Here is a 17,777-nt window from a genome sequence, read left to right on the forward strand (position 1 = left end):
AATATTCCGAGTGACCAATTGGGTACACGCAGCAAACACACTCTAACATTAAAACACTAAACGCAAACGCAAAGATACAGCGCGCGCGCACATACATAGTGTACATAGTCAAAATATAATAGCAAAGAATTATAAAAATTAACGAGTTATACGAGCTCGCGAGTAGGAAACAAAGTTGAATAACTGAAAAGGCTTGTAAATAAGAAATATGCACCCTTCTCATTGATCTTCTTACTTACAAAGGAACATATTTTAAACGATAGGGTTATTCACTTTTGTCCGATTATATCTATAAAATTTGTAGTTTTCTTTTTTCTCGAGATTGAGATTGAAATATAAACGAATATGTTCCATTGTCAGTAGAACATACCGTCTTAATCATAATAATGCTCGAATTATTCCGAAGTATTATTGCGCGTACCAACATACACGAGTGTTCACCACACATATCTCACATATGAAACATTTAAACAAAAGTATTTGTTTTTTTTTTTATTTATTTTTTTCCCAAATAAATCGCATAAGATAAGAAAAAGGGTGAGCTTCGATTTGTCGTTTGACTTTTTTCGTGACATTTTTTCGTGACTTTTTTTCGTACATCGTTCTATTGTTCATCTTTGCGTGCACGTTTACAAAGTTTCAAATTGTTATTGTTGTTATATACATTATATTGTTCCGCGTCAATCAAGTTAAAATACTTGTGTGTTAGTTTAATATCACCGTTGTGAACGACGGTACATAGATAAAAATCATAATGTCACCCTGATACTGCTTTCATATACACCAGGTATGATCCTACATATCACACGAAGGAATTAGGGCGAGAAAGACAGGCCTAGGAAAATAAATACTTTAACTGGATAACGTGTTAGATCATCGCGGATCCTTAGCGAGGGTAAAACATTACAAACAAAAATATCCAACAGGCCTCCTATTATAATTTTAATTTTTAATAATATTTAGAAATGGTCAGGATAAACACAAAAGACACACGCTTGTAGGATTAGTCGTAGTTTTTGCCAATAATAACCCGAGATGATAATCCATATTCAAATTAAAATGGCATATCGGTGTCGAACCAACGATCAAAACTAATTCTTTCCTCTTTATTTTCACTAACGTTTAAAACAATTCCTTTTTGATTTGAACAAAAGAAAAAAAGAAAAACACTTACTTAATTCTGATTCTGATAAAAGGCAATAAATACGCACGATAATTCTATAATAGAAGACAAACTTATTACGTTTAGATATTTCCGAAGAAGAAAACAAGAAGAAGAAGAAGAAGAAGAAACTGACACGATCATGTCTTCATTTTCCCTTGACATATCCATTTATCAAAATTACAAATATCCATTTATCATTGCACGAATGACAAAGTGCATAGAACGCGTAGACGTATTTTCCTAATGGTGCTGCAACTAGCACAACATAAATAAGCCGAGTTATCGTCAAAAAATACCTATTGCAATTGGTATATATATATATATATTTGCAATATGTGTTTAAAATAAATCATTCTCAGCATCTCAACTCTCATTAAAAAGTTCATTGCCATTGTTTCACGGCAATTTCGCGTTTTACGAGACATTTAAGGAACGCTACGTTCGAGCGGGTACGTTGACTATTTTTAATTAACTACTTTTAAGGACACACACACACACACACATACACAAACACACACAACATATACACCTCGGCTGTTATATTTTATTCGAGATTAAAATCGATCTCATTTGATTTTTTTATTTAATAATAATAATAATATATTTCTAACAATTGTATGTTCTCGCGTAAAAAAAAAGTGCACACGTCAAGCTTGTCAAATATAAACAACAAAAACGTTTTATCTTTTGTATCGGTAGTTAGATGAAATTACAAGTTGCAACGAAACGTTATCATCATTCCATTTGGAGACACCTCGATAGTAATAAGAAAGAGCTTGCGTGTCGTGTTGTGTCGTGTTGTGTCGTGTCGTGTCGTGTGTGTCGTGTCGTGTCGTGTTGTGTCTTTATCTCAATTTCCGGATGATAATAATTACACAAATGTTGAGACCATTTTTTTTAATATCTTTTCTATTTATATTCCTTTATACGTTAATTATTCTTATTTTTTTAATTTTTTTTTAATTTGAACAGCTATAAAAATTATAAAAAAAAAGCATTGATAACGAAACATTATCGTTAATTTGAACGCATGGAAAAAACACTTGTGCCTCTTTCTTATTATTATAATCAAATTGATTATAATTAGCAAAGAACAAACATCGTATTAGTGTCTCTGTTTGGAACGTGCTATGTAAATACATACAAATGTCATTTTTATTTGTAAGAAATAATCATCGTCATCATCGTCATCATATCCCCCCCCCCTGTGACAATATATCATTGCATCAAATATTGCACCAATTATTAGTCGGAGAAGAAAGGCAACCGTAAACGAATAGGAGCTTTCGTTCTTCGCTTAAAAAATAATTCGAACTTTTGTGGAACACTGTTTTTATTGTATCATACACTGTTCATCGAATTAAAATCACAGCGCAGCTTTTTATTATTACGAAACAAAAATGGTTTTTAAACGATTCCGAAAAAGGATTTTCCATTTCAATTTGTACGCAACAAACGTTATTACAAATCTATATTTTCTTGAACGATCATATAACATTTCAATTTCGCATTTATTATTGCAACAACAACAAGAACAACAACAAATGCTCGGAATCGCGCGTGTAATCGACGCCAAAGAAATATTTAATTATGCTTCTTCGTGTATACTGTGAGATAATAAAAAAAAAAAAGAAACAAAAAAAAAAAGAGGAAAACTAGAAAAAGAAAAAGTAAGGAGGGAAAAAATAGAATTACAAATTTATGTCATCGGACGATTAAATATCGTTAGAAAATTGAAAATTTTAAGTCTATAAATATAATATGTATTTAATTAAACGAAAAAAGAATAGGAAAATGAGAAAGAGAGAAAGATAGAGAGAGAGAGAGCGAGATATTAGTATAAATAAAAAAGAAGAAAGAGAGAGAGAGAAAGAGAACATATGAATATATATATAAATATATATTTATATATATATTTATATATATATATTGAAAATGCAGAGCTATAAATATTATGGAAATCGTTAAAAGAATTCTAGAAAGTGGGGTGCAACGTGAATAGCGACAGTTATATCCATCAGTATTTACACAATAATCGAGATTAAAATATCATTGCCTTTAGATAAATATTAATTGACCTGACGTTTACAATTGTACTTGGATTTAACAATAAGATTTCGATAATTGACAGCACACATCATCGCATACCTCCACACATACACACACACACCCATACACGTACACGTACACGTGAAGAGAAAAATAAACAGAAAGGAATAAAGGATGAGAGAAAAAAAGAGAAAAAAAAAAATTAATAAAAGGAAAGGGCGTAGAAGTTGGCAGGTAACGAGATAAAACAAACTATGGTTGCCAGTTGCGCTCGAATAGAAGAAGATAAACGAAAATAAAAAAAAAGAAAATGGACAAAAAAGAGAAGGACTATCGTTGATTGCTATATCAAGCCAGTAGATATTATCAAACTATAGTAGTGTGTCGATATATTAGCGTTGTAATGCGTTTTTACGCCGGCTTGCGCTCGTCGTCGCGTCAACCGACCGCTTATGCGAACCGTTCCCCAAACACATTATACGAGAAAAAAAAAACAAAAAAAAAAAAAGAAAGAAAGAAAAAAAAGAAAAACCACTAAACGTATAAAAGCAATTTTACGAATGAAATTCATTTATGATATAGATAAAAGTGCATAAGATATTCGAACGGTGTGCGTGAAATAATGGTTGCGTGTGTATGCGTTTGTCTGTCGTAAATAAAATTTAAACGACGAACGAACGAACGAACGAACGAACGAACGAACGAACGAACGACCAACGACGAATGACAACAAGCTGAAAATTAAATTGTCAATTTGAAGTTGAGTACGTTCAGCCTTATCGTTCCAACATAAATTTTGTTCCTTTCCCCCCCTCCCATCCTCTTCTATAACATTTGTTTTGTACGAAAAGGGATGTCTCGTGTTTAGTGTCCTTAATCCCTTTTCTTCCTTCCTTCCTTCCTTCCTTCCTTCCCTTACAACCCTCCTGCTGTTTTGTTCATTGTTATTTAGAAACGAGCTTATAGGAAAATAACAGCGATTTCATCTAACCGAAAGCACAAGAAGCACACTAACGGGGGAGAAAAGCAAAGGATTAAAGGGAAAAGGGAGAGGGAGGCCCTTGCAAGCGCGAAAATTGCAGGCGCGTTCAAATCTCAAAGACAATTTGAGTCAATGAGTGTCAATGATTAGACTGAATGATCGTTGTCCGATTCTAACTAAAATTTAGGTATAGTCGAAGGATTTCAAAATGGGTAATAGTACCGTTGTTTTCGTTGATTGTTTTTATAGATTATATTGTGCCGTGATCGAATCCCGCGACCCCCCCGTAAACCCGCGTCTCATTCTTATTGAGAACGAATATTATTATAAACGATTGAAACTAATTCAAAGAAACACGTTCGCAAACATATATCTCGCGTTGTTCAATGGAGTCTTGTATCTTCGATCTCTCCTTGATTGCATTTAATCTAATAATGAACGAAAGATTCGCTACAGCTCTTTTAATCGACAATTTCATGAAAATAAACAACAAGAAATGATATATAAATATATATATATATATATATGTATATGTATATATATATGTGTGTGTGTGTGAGTGTGTAGAGGGTTATTCTAGTCAATTAAAAAAACGGGAATCCTAATATATGATCGCGTAATATTTTTGTTCGTCGCGAGTTGACACGCTTATGTGCGTCCTCTTGTTCCATCTTAGTCGCGAGATACGATCACGCTTAGGCCACGACTATTTTTCTAAGTTGCAAAGTATAATAAATTAATGACGTTGCATTATCGTTACTAGAGTATATTATAATGTATATTGACATTTTAACTAGGCGAGTAAGTATGAAATAATGTTACGAACATAATATACGACTCTATATCATATAATAATAATTATATTATTATTATTATTATTATTATCATCTTCATTATCATTATTATCTTCATTATCATTACTATTATTATTATTATTATTATTATTATTATTATTAAATGCCGGTTCGCACGTGCGGTCGATGAGCGTGTAACGCCTGCGGCAAATGAGCTAAATTCACTTAATAACGAATTAATTGGGGTTTATTTAAAAAAAATAAGAAATCCTTGGTGGATCATAGCATTGGTAGATCCATGGTTATCGAGAAACGACTGCAAAGGATTTTGATTTGACGCGAGAACGAGCGGGAGCTGCGTGAATCGTGCACAAAAGCGAGAATGAATGAGAGAGAGAGAGAAAGAATGAACGCAAACCATGTTCGTGTAACATCACGAAATGACGAATGTAAACGAAAGCTTCTAAAGAAAGTGAAATTAACAATGTCGTTTCCCGAACCGCGAATAATAAAAACATGAATCCTTCTGTCAGTTACCTTACCTGTATTGAAAAAAAAGCGTCATAATAATATGCTGCCATACGATATAAATATATGTCTACACTAAGGAGTATATTACTAAAATATTACAAATAAATATGTTGTAAGTACGGATCCTTTTATCCTTATATCTAACTTTTGTTAATATATATAAATAGTTATACGAAAGCTACTGAAATTTTCCTTTCAGATTTGCCGTACCGCGAATTACAGTTACACGAAATAAGAAGAAATATATTTTCAACGCTAATATAATACAAACACGATGCAGTTTCAATGCATTGGCACTTTGTTTTTTTTTAACGCATCTTTTACGGGAGCGTGGGGGAAAAATAGACGGGACTCGTTCGGCCGGTTTTAGATGAACTTCAATAACGTTTAGAAAATGTGGGTCATTTGCTAGTAATAGTAGTAGTATATTATCGATTGTTTGAATTATCAAAATATCTACGTCATTCGTTTCTACGTGAAACGAAGAGAAAGTTCTACTACTCGTCGAGAGATAGAAATGCTCGATTATTGTTTATATTTATTACATTGCATTATGTGTTGCATCACAAGAAAAAGAAGAAGAAGGAGGCCACGGTATTATTCGTTGCATCTATGCACAAAGCGAAAGTCTTCCAGCGAGCGTATAAACGATCATTTATTTTCACGATAAATAATAATTCAATGAAATTCGAGTTTATTAATCGGAGTCATTGAAATACTTTACCATATACAAAGTTTTCATCCTTAGAAAATGTGTAGAGACAAAAAAAGATTTCTTCTATTCGTCATGTATTTCCAATATAATAATAATGATAGTTTTAAATGACACATTTCTATTCCCTACTACCGTGTTTAACTTTTACGCAAATTAATCGTTCGTTGATTATAACGCGCGTTTGAAAAGAAAAAGTCCGGATTTTTTGCGTCGAGTATACAGGAGTATTGACTCTCGTATTGTTAAGACACGACAAACAGTTAAGTTAAGTGTTTTTAAGTGAGTGTTTCGAGATAATCGAACCAATACCAAATTCGTATACCTAATGCAATTAATTACTGACAAATATAGAAAAATGCGGCACAGTGATAATCCTTATTCATTGATATTTTTCTTATTTTGTCTTATAATCTTGTCGTTATCTTCGATCGAAGGAAGACGATATCGTGGTGAGTATGATAGGATTTACGCAATATTTGGTACTTTGGATACCTCTTAATATGACCTAGAAATCTATACGAGGTTCTATCCTAGGAATACTAGGCATGTCTAATCGTATTAAATTACGACGACTCGGATACAGTCGCGAAGAATTGAAAGGAAAAATTTGTTATGGTATGTACGTCTTCTTAATTATAATATATTTAACAATAAGACGATAGTTATTATATAAGTGTATTTTAATGGCCGTATCGGTATGTTAGATCTAGTCGGCTGCTTCGCCGATCCACCAGCGACCCACTTATCTTTGAAAAGACCTCCCGAGCATCCAAACGTTATTAAAACCAAATTCCTATTATATACCAGAAGCAATCGGGAAAATCCCAAGGTTGTTACGTATGCAGATCAATCCGAATCGTTGTTACAATCACGATTGAATGTATCAAAGCAACTGAAAGTTATTATACACGGCTTCAAAGGTAGCGGTAACGATATCAGTTTGATTCACGGGATTAATGCTCTCCTCGATCTGGTAAATGTTCACCTCCTATTTAAATGATGATCTTTATAAAGGAACAAAATGATTCTTTTGTCATTGGACGTAGGAGGATGTAAATATATTGATTTTGGATTGGACAAGAGGAGCAGGCACAACTTATGCAGCTGCAGTCGCCAATACCGAATTGGTTGGCCGACAACTTGCCCTTGTCCTTTTGGATGCCTTCAACTTGGGGACCGATCCAATGGACGTACACCTTACAGGTTTTAGCTTGGGAGCTCACGTAGCAGGATGCGCTTCTGAAATGTTGAAAAAATGGGGCATTCTCCTTGCTCGTATCACCGGCCTCGATCCGGCCTCGCCATTTTTTCGAAATCATTTCTTTCGGGAAAAATCGAGAAAACTCGACGCTAGCGACGCTCATCTCGTTGACATTATTCACACGGATGGCTCCGAAAATTTCATCGATGGATTTGGTCTTCTCAAACCTATCGGGCACATTGACATTTTTCCTAATGGCGGTAAAGAACAACCAGGATGTTCCGACGTTCATAATTCCGTCGTCGTTAGTCATTTGAAAGGTAGACAATCCTGTCTTCTTTCACGATCAGGATGTTATTACAATACTAAATAATTACTCGTCCTTCTCTATTCATAATACTATTTATTTATTGTTCTACTCGTTACAGACGAATTGTTGGATAGGGAAATAGCTTGCAGTCATTTAAGGGCCTGGCAACTCTACCTAGAAAGCATATTGACGCAATCCCAAAAATGCAAATTTATAGCATGGCCCTGCCCTCAGGGAATCATTTCATATACAAGAGGAACTTGTTTCCCGATGGAATCTACTGGTTGGTCTCAAGAAATGGGATACAGAGTAAATCACGGCTCATTGGGAACTTATTTTTTACCAACCAGAAGTGCACCACCTTTTTGTGGTATTACTATATTGTATTATATATAATACCATTGCATTTCATTGCATTTCATTGCAGACTAATTTAATGTTTTATATAAAGGAACGATTAAAATATCTACTTGAAAACAATACAAACTTTTTCAGGAGAACCGTTTAGAGCTACTATAAGGACAGCTATGGGTTTACCAAAAACTATGGGAACATTGATTTTTAATACGTATCAAAATAATTCAACGACGACGTTCAAAATCAGTTGCCAGTTGTTCAATTGATATTTTCATATATCTACTTGCAGCCTTATTTTTCATTAATATAATTTAATTCTTCTTTTTTTCCAGACTGCCCAAACTATACAATCAACCAATGTTTTTCTACAATATCGCGGCGAATGATTTTTTATCTAGTTTACATAAAGTAACAGTTATAAAAGGAACAATACAATTTTATAAAACAATCGAAAAAGATGGAAAGGAGGAAATAAGAGCCGATTCTTCGGATACTATACTATTAAACAAATTGTTTCTCGAGAACAGAAAGGGAGATAGGTAAAACTTTAATTGATTATAATTAAGAATTCTTATTTCGAGTGCTATTGTAAATAATTCATTTTTCTTATTATTTATAATATTATATTATAATTATTACAGATGGGAATGTTGCGATTTAAATGCTCCGATTGGTATAGAAAAGATACGTGTGGAACTCCAGAACATACCATGCAACCAACATTAAGAAATTGTACTATTTCATTAGAACAATCTGTTATATTTTGATATTTGTATCGATTATATTCTTAATCAGACGATGATTAAAACATCTCGAAATTTTTCAATCCACGCATGTATATTTTTTCTTTTTTTTCTTCAATTAAACTGTACAAAATTTATTTTCCATCTGAAACGAACTGATATATAAGAATTCATGTGGAAGTTCTCTCTTCGTTTTCTTTCAAACGATTAATTATTGGGTCTTACTACTTACACAGTGTATGTAATATATAATATAATATATAATCATTTGTCTTTCTTACTTTTTTGTAAAAAAAAAAAAAAAAGAAAAGAAAGCATTTATATATTTGAATGGCGAGAGATCAAATTCTTAATAAAAAATGATTAATCCTTACCTTTACAGTAGACGAGAAATCTTTTAGATCATAGATCATATCATTCTGCTTTTAAACTGTACAATATACCATGTTGGACCAATCGATCTTTTCAAAGAAACAATGCTCCTTTATATCCGGTATTGTTAATCGTTCCTCTGGCTTGTACTTTAAAATCTATTAAAAATAATTCAATGATTTAAATGAGAAACAAATAAAAAAAAATGTTATGGTAAGACTTACACTTAAAAGTAAAGATTTGGCATTATCCGACAATTTACTAGGTATGCTAAGAACGGAATGAGAACGGAATGGTTCGGGGTGCAAGGAACTAAACTTCTGCAAAAAAGAATAAACATATAAGATTAATCGTAGAATTGGTAAATAATCTATATATCATTATAATGATTTAACTTGAATCAATTTGAAAGCATACAATGCCTGTTAGTAATTCGTACAAAATGACTCCATAATTCCAAATATCTGTTGCTGCCGAAATAGAAGTCATAGGCGAAAATGTGTACAGCTCCGGAGACGAATATGCTTGTCTTATTTTGGTTAATTCGATGTTACGATATGGTACAATATACGTTAATATTACATGATCATGGTCATCCAATAAAATGTTTTCAGGTTTCAAATCAAAAATTACAACTCCTTGTTGATGCAACGCTTCGAGCACCAAGAGAATTTCAGCTGCCCAACGACAAACAACTTCTTCCTTAATTTCCCAATTTACTAATTTGCGACAATTAGGATCGTAATGATTGTTCGCATGAACACAATCTTTGCTCTTTTCTATCATACAATTTTCCTTCAAACATTTCGACATTGATGCATTACTTTGTTCGATAATATCTTCAGTTTGGAAAGATTCACGTTTGAGATTCTTATCTATTATCGAGTTACACGATGGATCCAAACTAGTGCTATCTGACGTATCATTTTCTTGTGCATCACTAAAACTGAACTCCAAACTACTACTTAAACATTTCTTCAAATTATTCTCCTTTGACGTATTTATTGGCAATATCTTATTTTTTCCAAAGAATTTAATCGATTCAAACATCTCTTTCTTCTCTCGATTATTACCATCATTGAGCGTGGGTTCATTAAGATTAGAATTATATGCTAATTTAAGAGAACATTCACATCGACAAATATCATCAGTCTCTATTACTCGCCTGATATTATCTTGAGAATACATCAGGTCTTTAGATTCATTTAAATGGATAGCAACAGAATTACTTCTCCTTAACGTAGCATTAACGGATTGTAACAATTTTTGCGCTTTTTCTAATAATTGTGTCGTAGGCACGTCACTGCCACAGACTTCACTTAAAGAATCCTTCCGACATTGATCTTTATCTTCCTTTAACATATGTTTTATCTCTGTCGATGCAGTGTCGTAAGTACAAGGAGTACAAGGAAGTTCTACCTCTCCGCTTTTTATTAATTTGATTTCATTATCGTTATTAAGTATCTCTTCCAAAGTATTTTGATATTGACTGCTGATACCAAGCGTTTCCAAAGAATCTCTTTTAAACGAATGATCGCACGGTTTGTAATTTTTCATTATAAAATCCCACAATCTACCACGTTTAATGTATTCCAATATAAGAAATACCGTCGTCTCCGTTTCAATATATGCATGTAAATGCACCATAAATGGTATTTGCCCGCGCAATATATAGTTGTTAATATTTTCCTTATTGCATAACGATTTTTCAATACTTTTAACAATTCTAACATTACTCGAATGCAAATCCGTAACAAGCATTACGGAATCTATAATTTTTAATACTTTGTAATATTGAAGATCCGACACAGGCTTATTTAGCACCGAAATATTCCAGTTTAAGTATTTATTATATAATTTCTCCGCCCTATCTAAATATTTAGATATATTTTTTTTAATTCTTATTTTCCTCGTATTGTCAGGATCTGTTTCGACGCCAAGCAATAACGTAGAGATACCCATTTTGTATTGAGCAAACGCTTCTTCGTATTCTGCAATAGCTTCGTGCTTGAATGCTGCATTTATATAAGCTGCAGCTACTATGATATAATGCGTAATTTCCTTGCATGTACGAGCAAGATCTGAACAATCTTGTATCATTTTGGAGTTGGGAATTTTGACCATTTTTGTCTTTTTGATTTCATACTTTTCCTCATTTAAATTTTCGTGTTTACTTATCAGATTATCTTCTAGTTTGTCATATACATTCGACACGCTTGTGTCTATGCCTAAAGTCTTCTCGCCTTTAGAAATATGACTGTGTTCTATAATTTGCGTCTGTAATGCATTAGCGGTATTATATTCTTTGTCATATTCTTTGGAGGAGGCGACTGTATTCAATTTTAATGAATTTCTTTCTATAGCCAGAGACCTTGAAACTTCTTCTTCAGAAGTATCAGAACTAATAGATTGCGAACAATCATTTATATTACAATCTATAAGACTGTTCTCAAAAAATTTGATGAAAATGTCACTGGTATATAAGCACCGATGTTTTCCAATAAAATCTAAGAACTGTAATGCACTGTGCTTTCTTTCTTCAATAACTTCCACTTCGAATCTTCCAAAAAATTTAGATTTTGTAAATGGAGGAAACTGGTCTTTAATTTGAAAGCGTCCATGTAAAGCGTATAATTCCGAATGAAGTTTTTTAAAGTCATTGTAACGTTTCCAAACAGATACCTTAGATATTTCCTCTCTGGACGCTCTTAAATATACCTGAAAGTTACGAACATTTGAGTATATATGTCAAACTTTATTATCATTAGATTATTTTTAAATCATACAACATAAAATCTTACCACGGATGTGACTTTGTAAATGGTAAAACCTTTACTATGTCGTGTAGTTTCGGGTATAACGAAACGTCTAATCCACTTGTCTTTCGTTCCTGGCATGTTTTATAATATACATTTTTTTAATGTTAAACAATTTTAATATAATTAACTACTTTCAAAATGTAACTCTTGGCTTCATTTCAGAGACGAGTTTCCAATTACCTTCAACCTTCGTACCTTCAACCTAACGTACATAAACCATCTCCGATGTTCACTTTGAGGTTATAACGTAAAAAACTCAGAAGATAGCTCACGGTTATCATGATGATTATAAAAAAGAGCAGTTTGTACTCACGATTAGCGTCGATAAATAAATAAATATCTCTCTCTCTTACACTTTAATTAATAATATTCAATAATTTCTAAGAAACGCGCGCAATAGGTGACAACTAAAAGACACTGTCAACCCTGACATTACATTTCCTTAAATATCGATTAATTATTAAATCGATAGAAGCGTGTGTACATATGCAATAATAATAATATTATGATTTTAATATTGTATCCGAGATTTTCCTCAAACTATTTATTATTTATTTTATCGTTTCTATTAGTCACTTATCGATAAAAATATTTATCAATTACGAAGAAACGGTTTATTTTGATTGTCGATAATATTCATGGCGACGATTCTCCGTTCTTTTTCCCGCGCGAGGCGCTTCCGTCGTCCTGCTGCTGGTTCCTTGAGTCAGCCGCTAGAGGCGTGGTTGAAACACAAAACACTGATTGCGCAAGCGCGTTTTATGATTAGACAATACAAAAAGAAGACAAATATCTGTATATAATTATTACATTTACTTGATTAATATTCACATAATCACTTTCTTATCGTAATATCAAAATACAGAAAATACAAATCTCTAAATTGTTGCTGTATCTTGGCTGAAACGCAGAAACAATCATTTCCAGTTACTTGGTAAGTAAATATTATTTCATCATAGATCATTATAGTATAGGTTAAGTAAGTACATATGTATTTAAACAATTGATATTCTTTTTTTGAAGAATCGTGTCAAGTTTGAAGACAAATTTATATATATTTTTATATATATATATACATACACGCAGTAATTATTTGTATGTATAAATTGATCATTGAAAAAGTATAAATATTGCAAAATGTATAAATCAAGTCAAGAACCTGATATACCAGCTGCGTTAGGTTTGTTAACACATTTAAGTAACGAAGAGTTAAAGGATATATTAAACGACGATAGCAAATTCGAAGACATTGTTAAGGACATAAAACAGGTAATTTGAATAAAGATTTTAATATCTAGATCGTAGCATTTAATATAAGTCTTCTATAGGATAATCCGTTTAACAAATATTTTCTTGATATTAGTTTAAGGAACTTGAAACGGAAAAAGAAGTACTTATGGCAAGTAACAGGTCGTTGGCAGAATTTAATCTTTCGAAACAACCCGACTTGGAAGAAGGTAAACGAATGCTAAAAGAACTTAGCGAAAAGGGACAACGATTATGTCTCAGCGTTAAGGAAAAACTCAATGAAATTAGTACGTCTTTGAATAAATATTAAATAACGTTGATTCATTTTGATAAGTAATATATCAATTAAGAAATATATTTATCATAATACTAGAGGAGAGATCAGGAAGTATGACGGTTGATACGGCATTAGATCTTTTGCAAGCAGCTGCAGCAGAAATTGAAGAGGAATCAGAGGTACTTGCTTTATCAAGTTCCATCTTTATTTATGCTCAAATCAAAAAAAAAAAATATAATAACTAATTTGTGAGTCTTATATTTCAGAAAACAGCAGAATTATTTTTAGCCGGTGATTTAGAAGTAGATGAATTTTTAGAACAATTTTTATCGAGAAGAAAATTAATGCACTTACGTAAAGTTAAAGTCGATAAAATCAGAGAAATAATGCGAAAATCGTCGCATACTGCACCTTATTTTTCTCCAAACTTTCCTGGAATTGCACCCTCCATACCATATCCAACGGGACCTATATCGATGCCGATGCCCTTACCATCTGGTCCTTCTCTTTATAGGCCATATTGAACATGAATTGTATATAATACGTATGAATAATTTTTTGTTTTACTTTTTAAATACAAAATAAAATTATAATATTTTCCAGAAAGTTTGGATTTTGATAATATTCATTTTATAGTGTGCAAAAATACTAGTTAAGTTATATTTTCGTATTTCCAGATTAATCAAATTCGTCCACTGTAGTTCGTCCATGTTAAAAAAAAAATAATAAAAGATGCTGCAATCTAATGATTCCATTTCTTGAATTCTCTCGTGGAGGTCGTAATATTGTCAAGCGCATTAGTATTATCATTTCATTGGATATTAAGAAAATGTATTCATCATTAAAACACTAAGAAATATACTTTTTATAAATGTAATTATTTACAATAATTTACATTACATGTAGGCGTGCTCCATATACTAGTAATCTAAGTTTAACTTAAAATAAAATTACTACTTTTGGATAATTCTACTATATCGTAATATATTTTAAACTAGATTTTGTGTTAATTTTTTTTTTTCGGTTCATCATAATTATCATCTGTGTTAGATTGAATAATTAAATAAATTGCTATGATAGATATTGCGCTAAATATAATTGCCATTTCCTGGGACTTTTCTTTTTTTTCATCAATGTTTATATTCGTTTTGATAATTTTCTCTCTCTTCTTTCTTTTATTAAACGTTTCGCCATAATGTTGACGAGTCCATTCATCAAAATTAAAATATCTATTTCCCATAGGATTTATTTTACTGTTATAGGTAGAAGCATACGTATAATTGGTTTTGGGAGTATTTTTCTGAATGTTTTGATTGACTAGAATAGATCTGTCATAACGTTTGCGCGTCTGATAATTGTATAATACTTCGTATGCTTCTGAAATAGTTTGAAATTTTATTTTCGCTAGTTCTGAATCATTTTTATCCGGATGATATTGCATGCTCAATTTATAATATGCCGATTTTATTTGTGTTCTAGTAGCGTCCGGTGAGATTTCCAATGTATCATAATGTGTTTTCATGTTGGAATATGCGCAAAATTTAGACTGCACCGAACGAACAACTAATAAATTCATTATGCTATTGTAAGGAGGAATCTTTTCTATCCAACGATTATTTACACCGATACGCATAGTTATCGTCGTTACGATTAAATCACAAATAGGATATAATTAATGTTATTACTTTATTTCCAATATCACGTGTGCGTGCATCCATATGTAACATATTGCACGCCAATACCATATTTCCAAGTCATCTTGATAAACTTTCATTGCACATTTTGTACACATTGATTATTTTCATTGAAAATCTTTCAATTGATTAAAAATGTTCAAAATATAAAATATATATATATATATATACATATACAATTCTTTTTTTAAATGCCACTGGTTATGTTATACAAATCATCCAAATATCCTTTCAAATATCCTTTATATACGGAATATATTATATCTACTATAATATAGAGATGCAGATTTAATTTCAATGAAATTCGATCAAATAATGGCTTGACTGAAGATTTTTCGAGGTCATCTCTAATGTATTATTATAAATAATATATAATTCCTTTTTTCTAGGAATAATCAGAAAAAGGGTTAGGTTAACTTATTGTAGATTAGGTTAGTTAGGATCAACCTCGTCAGGTTGGCAAAAGAATGTGATATACAAAATAGGGAGAGTATTAACCAATCAGGTTTCTTTCCTTATTCCACATTCATCAATACGTTTCCTATCTATAGTAAGTGAACCATCTTTCTTCGCGGTAGATATCCTGCGTTAAATCTGTTACTGTCAATAAATTAATTACCCGCGTTAAAATGCCGTTAGAAAATTTAGAAGAGGAAGGATTAGAAAAAAATCCCAATTTGGAATTGGCGCAAATTAAATTCTTATTAAGTCTTCCAGAACACCACGAAGATCCCTATTTGAAAACTAAACTACTCGATGCCATTAAAGCAGAAAGTGAGTTTGCATTTTTTCCCTATTGCCTTATATTACATTTAATCAATTTTATTTATATCAATAACATTGTAGTTAGGAGATTTAAAAGATTATAAATTATTACATGGCAATATCTCAAATTAATATTTTCATTAGATTTGAAGTAAAACGTCAGAGGTATGAAAAATACATCCTATACTTATTGTTCATATTTCCTTCAGTATCAAAAATGTATTACTTATATACATAATTAACGTATAATATTTTCTATTTGATAGATATGGCACCATTTTACGAAGAAGTTTGTCGAGATCTTGGTTGGATAGTAGACGAAACACTTTTGGCCAATATGAGAGCTCGTAACGCAGAGCAATTAAAAGAGTTAGATGGAGCGATTGAGGACGCTGAGAAAAATTTAGGAGAAATGGAAGTACGCGAAGCCAATCTTAAAAAGTCAGAACATCTTTGTCGAATTGGGGACAAAGAAGGGGCAATAACAGCATTTAGAAAAACTTATGATAAAACTGTGTCTTTGGGTCATAGACTAGATATCGTATTTCATAATATTAGGATTGGTTTGTTTTATTTGGATCACGATCATATAACAAGGAATATAGAAAAAGCGAAAAGGTATGTATACGCATTCATACGTGCGTGCTTACCTACTTAGGTATGATATTTATGGAAGATTTTACAAATTTTTAGTTTAATCGAAGAAGGAGGTGATTGGGATAGGCGAAATCGCTTGAAAGTATATCAAGGAACTTACTGTATAGCAGTACGCGATTTTAAAGAAGCAGCAAACTTTTTCTTGGACACAATAAGTACATTCACAAGTTATGAACTTATGGATTACAATACATTTGTAAGATACACTGTTTATTTAAGTATGATAAGTTTGCCAAGGAATGAATTGCGCGATAAGATCATTAAAGGATCAGAAATTTTAGAAGTATTGCACAGCAATTCTGACGTTAAGGATTATCTATTTTCCTTGTATAATTGTCATTATGCTGAATTCTTCAAGAATCTTGGTAACATTTGCAAACAATTATCTTTCTAAAATATAGTCTTTCTCTTGTATTATATTCGGTCGTTACCTTGATTTTCTTACTTCTTTTAGCGCAAGTGGAAGGATTACTAAGAAGGGATTATTTGGTATTTCCACATTACAGATACTATGTTAGAGAAATGCGTATTCTTGCATACACGCAATTATTAGAGTCTTACCGCTCTTTAACGCTACATTATATGGCAGAAGCATTTGGAGTTACTGTAGAATATATAGATCAGTAAGCCATTTCTTCATTTACTGATACACATGTAATCAATCACACACACACACATAATCTAACATACATATCTCTTCTATTTTCAGGGAATTATCCCGATTTATTGCAGCTGGGAGATTGCATTGTAAGGTTGATCGCGTTGGCGGAGTAGTAGAAACTAATCGTCCAGATAGTAAAAATTGGCAGTATCAAGCAATGGTAAAGCAAGGAGACTTGCTTCTTAATAGAGTACAAAAATTGTCACGAGTTATCAATATATGAATCAACATCCGATTTAAATCAATTTATTTGTGTCAAATATGTATCATACATTTTTCACATATTATGTATTTTTCTTTTCTTTATCATTTAATAAGTTGTTATATTAATGTATTTTTATCTTATATTAAAAAGTTGTATTATCCTGTCAAATTCATATCTTAAAAAATTGCGAATAAACTATTTGTATCAGAGAAATTGAACTCTTTCTCTGGAT

At 31.8% G+C, this 17,777-nt stretch overlaps 5 protein-coding genes across 6 annotated transcripts; 3 read left to right on the top strand and 2 right to left on the bottom strand.

Moving 5' to 3' along the window:
* The first annotated feature begins 5,199 nt into the window (after positions 1–5,199).
* Positions 5,200–8,934, top strand: LOC122518377 (pancreatic triacylglycerol lipase-like). The gene is made up of 8 exons (XM_043637274.1): positions 5,200–6,685; positions 6,771–6,851; positions 6,941–7,209; positions 7,283–7,757; positions 7,866–8,117; positions 8,243–8,357; positions 8,437–8,643; positions 8,746–8,934. Exons 1-8 carry the CDS (start codon positions 6,562–6,564, stop codon positions 8,828–8,830), a joined length of 1,608 nt encoding a protein of 535 aa, XP_043493209.1. The 5' UTR covers positions 5,200–6,561; the 3' UTR covers positions 8,831–8,934.
* LOC122518376 (ribosomal protein S6 kinase delta-1) lies at positions 8,843–12,285 on the bottom strand. Of its 2 annotated transcripts, none has more exons than XM_043637271.1 (5): positions 12,021–12,285; positions 9,637–11,937; positions 9,444–9,539; positions 9,222–9,377; positions 8,843–8,992 (listed from the first exon to the last, which is right to left on the bottom strand). In XM_043637271.1, exons 1-4 carry the CDS (start codon positions 12,114–12,116, stop codon positions 9,273–9,275), a joined length of 2,598 nt encoding a protein of 865 aa, XP_043493206.1. In that variant the 5' UTR covers positions 12,117–12,285; the 3' UTR covers positions 8,843–8,992; positions 9,222–9,272. The 2 variants fall into 2 exon arrangements, with proteins under 2 accessions (XP_043493206.1, XP_043493207.1); XM_043637272.1 differs by having other exon boundaries at positions 8,843–9,002.
* An 811-nt stretch (positions 12,286–13,096) lies between these two features.
* Positions 13,097–14,309, top strand: LOC122518378 (vacuolar protein sorting-associated protein 37B). Its single transcript, XM_043637275.1, has 4 exons — positions 13,097–13,307; positions 13,402–13,573; positions 13,660–13,742; positions 13,830–14,309. Exons 1-4 carry the CDS (start codon positions 13,176–13,178, stop codon positions 14,085–14,087), a joined length of 645 nt encoding a protein of 214 aa, XP_043493210.1. The 5' UTR covers positions 13,097–13,175; the 3' UTR covers positions 14,088–14,309.
* A 113-nt stretch (positions 14,310–14,422) lies between these two features.
* On the bottom strand, positions 14,423–15,668 carry LOC122518379 (dnaJ homolog subfamily C member 30, mitochondrial-like). The gene has a single exon (XM_043637276.1). It carries the CDS (start codon positions 15,194–15,196, stop codon positions 14,570–14,572), a length of 627 nt encoding a protein of 208 aa, XP_043493211.1. The 5' UTR covers positions 15,197–15,668; the 3' UTR covers positions 14,423–14,569.
* Positions 15,669–15,791: 123 nt separating this feature from the next.
* On the top strand, positions 15,792–17,758 carry LOC122518386 (26S proteasome non-ATPase regulatory subunit 6). Its single transcript, XM_043637290.1, has 5 exons — positions 15,792–16,031; positions 16,289–16,640; positions 16,716–17,044; positions 17,134–17,302; positions 17,389–17,758. Exons 1-5 carry the CDS (start codon positions 15,887–15,889, stop codon positions 17,561–17,563), a joined length of 1,170 nt encoding a protein of 389 aa, XP_043493225.1. The 5' UTR covers positions 15,792–15,886; the 3' UTR covers positions 17,564–17,758.
* Positions 17,759–17,777: the final 19 nt, after the last annotated feature.

This window comes from Polistes fuscatus, unplaced genomic scaffold (assembly GCF_010416935.1).
Source record: "Polistes fuscatus isolate 324 unplaced genomic scaffold, CU_Pfus_HIC Scaffold24, whole genome shotgun sequence".
Classification (NCBI taxonomy): Eukaryota; Metazoa; Arthropoda; class Insecta; order Hymenoptera; family Vespidae; genus Polistes; species Polistes fuscatus.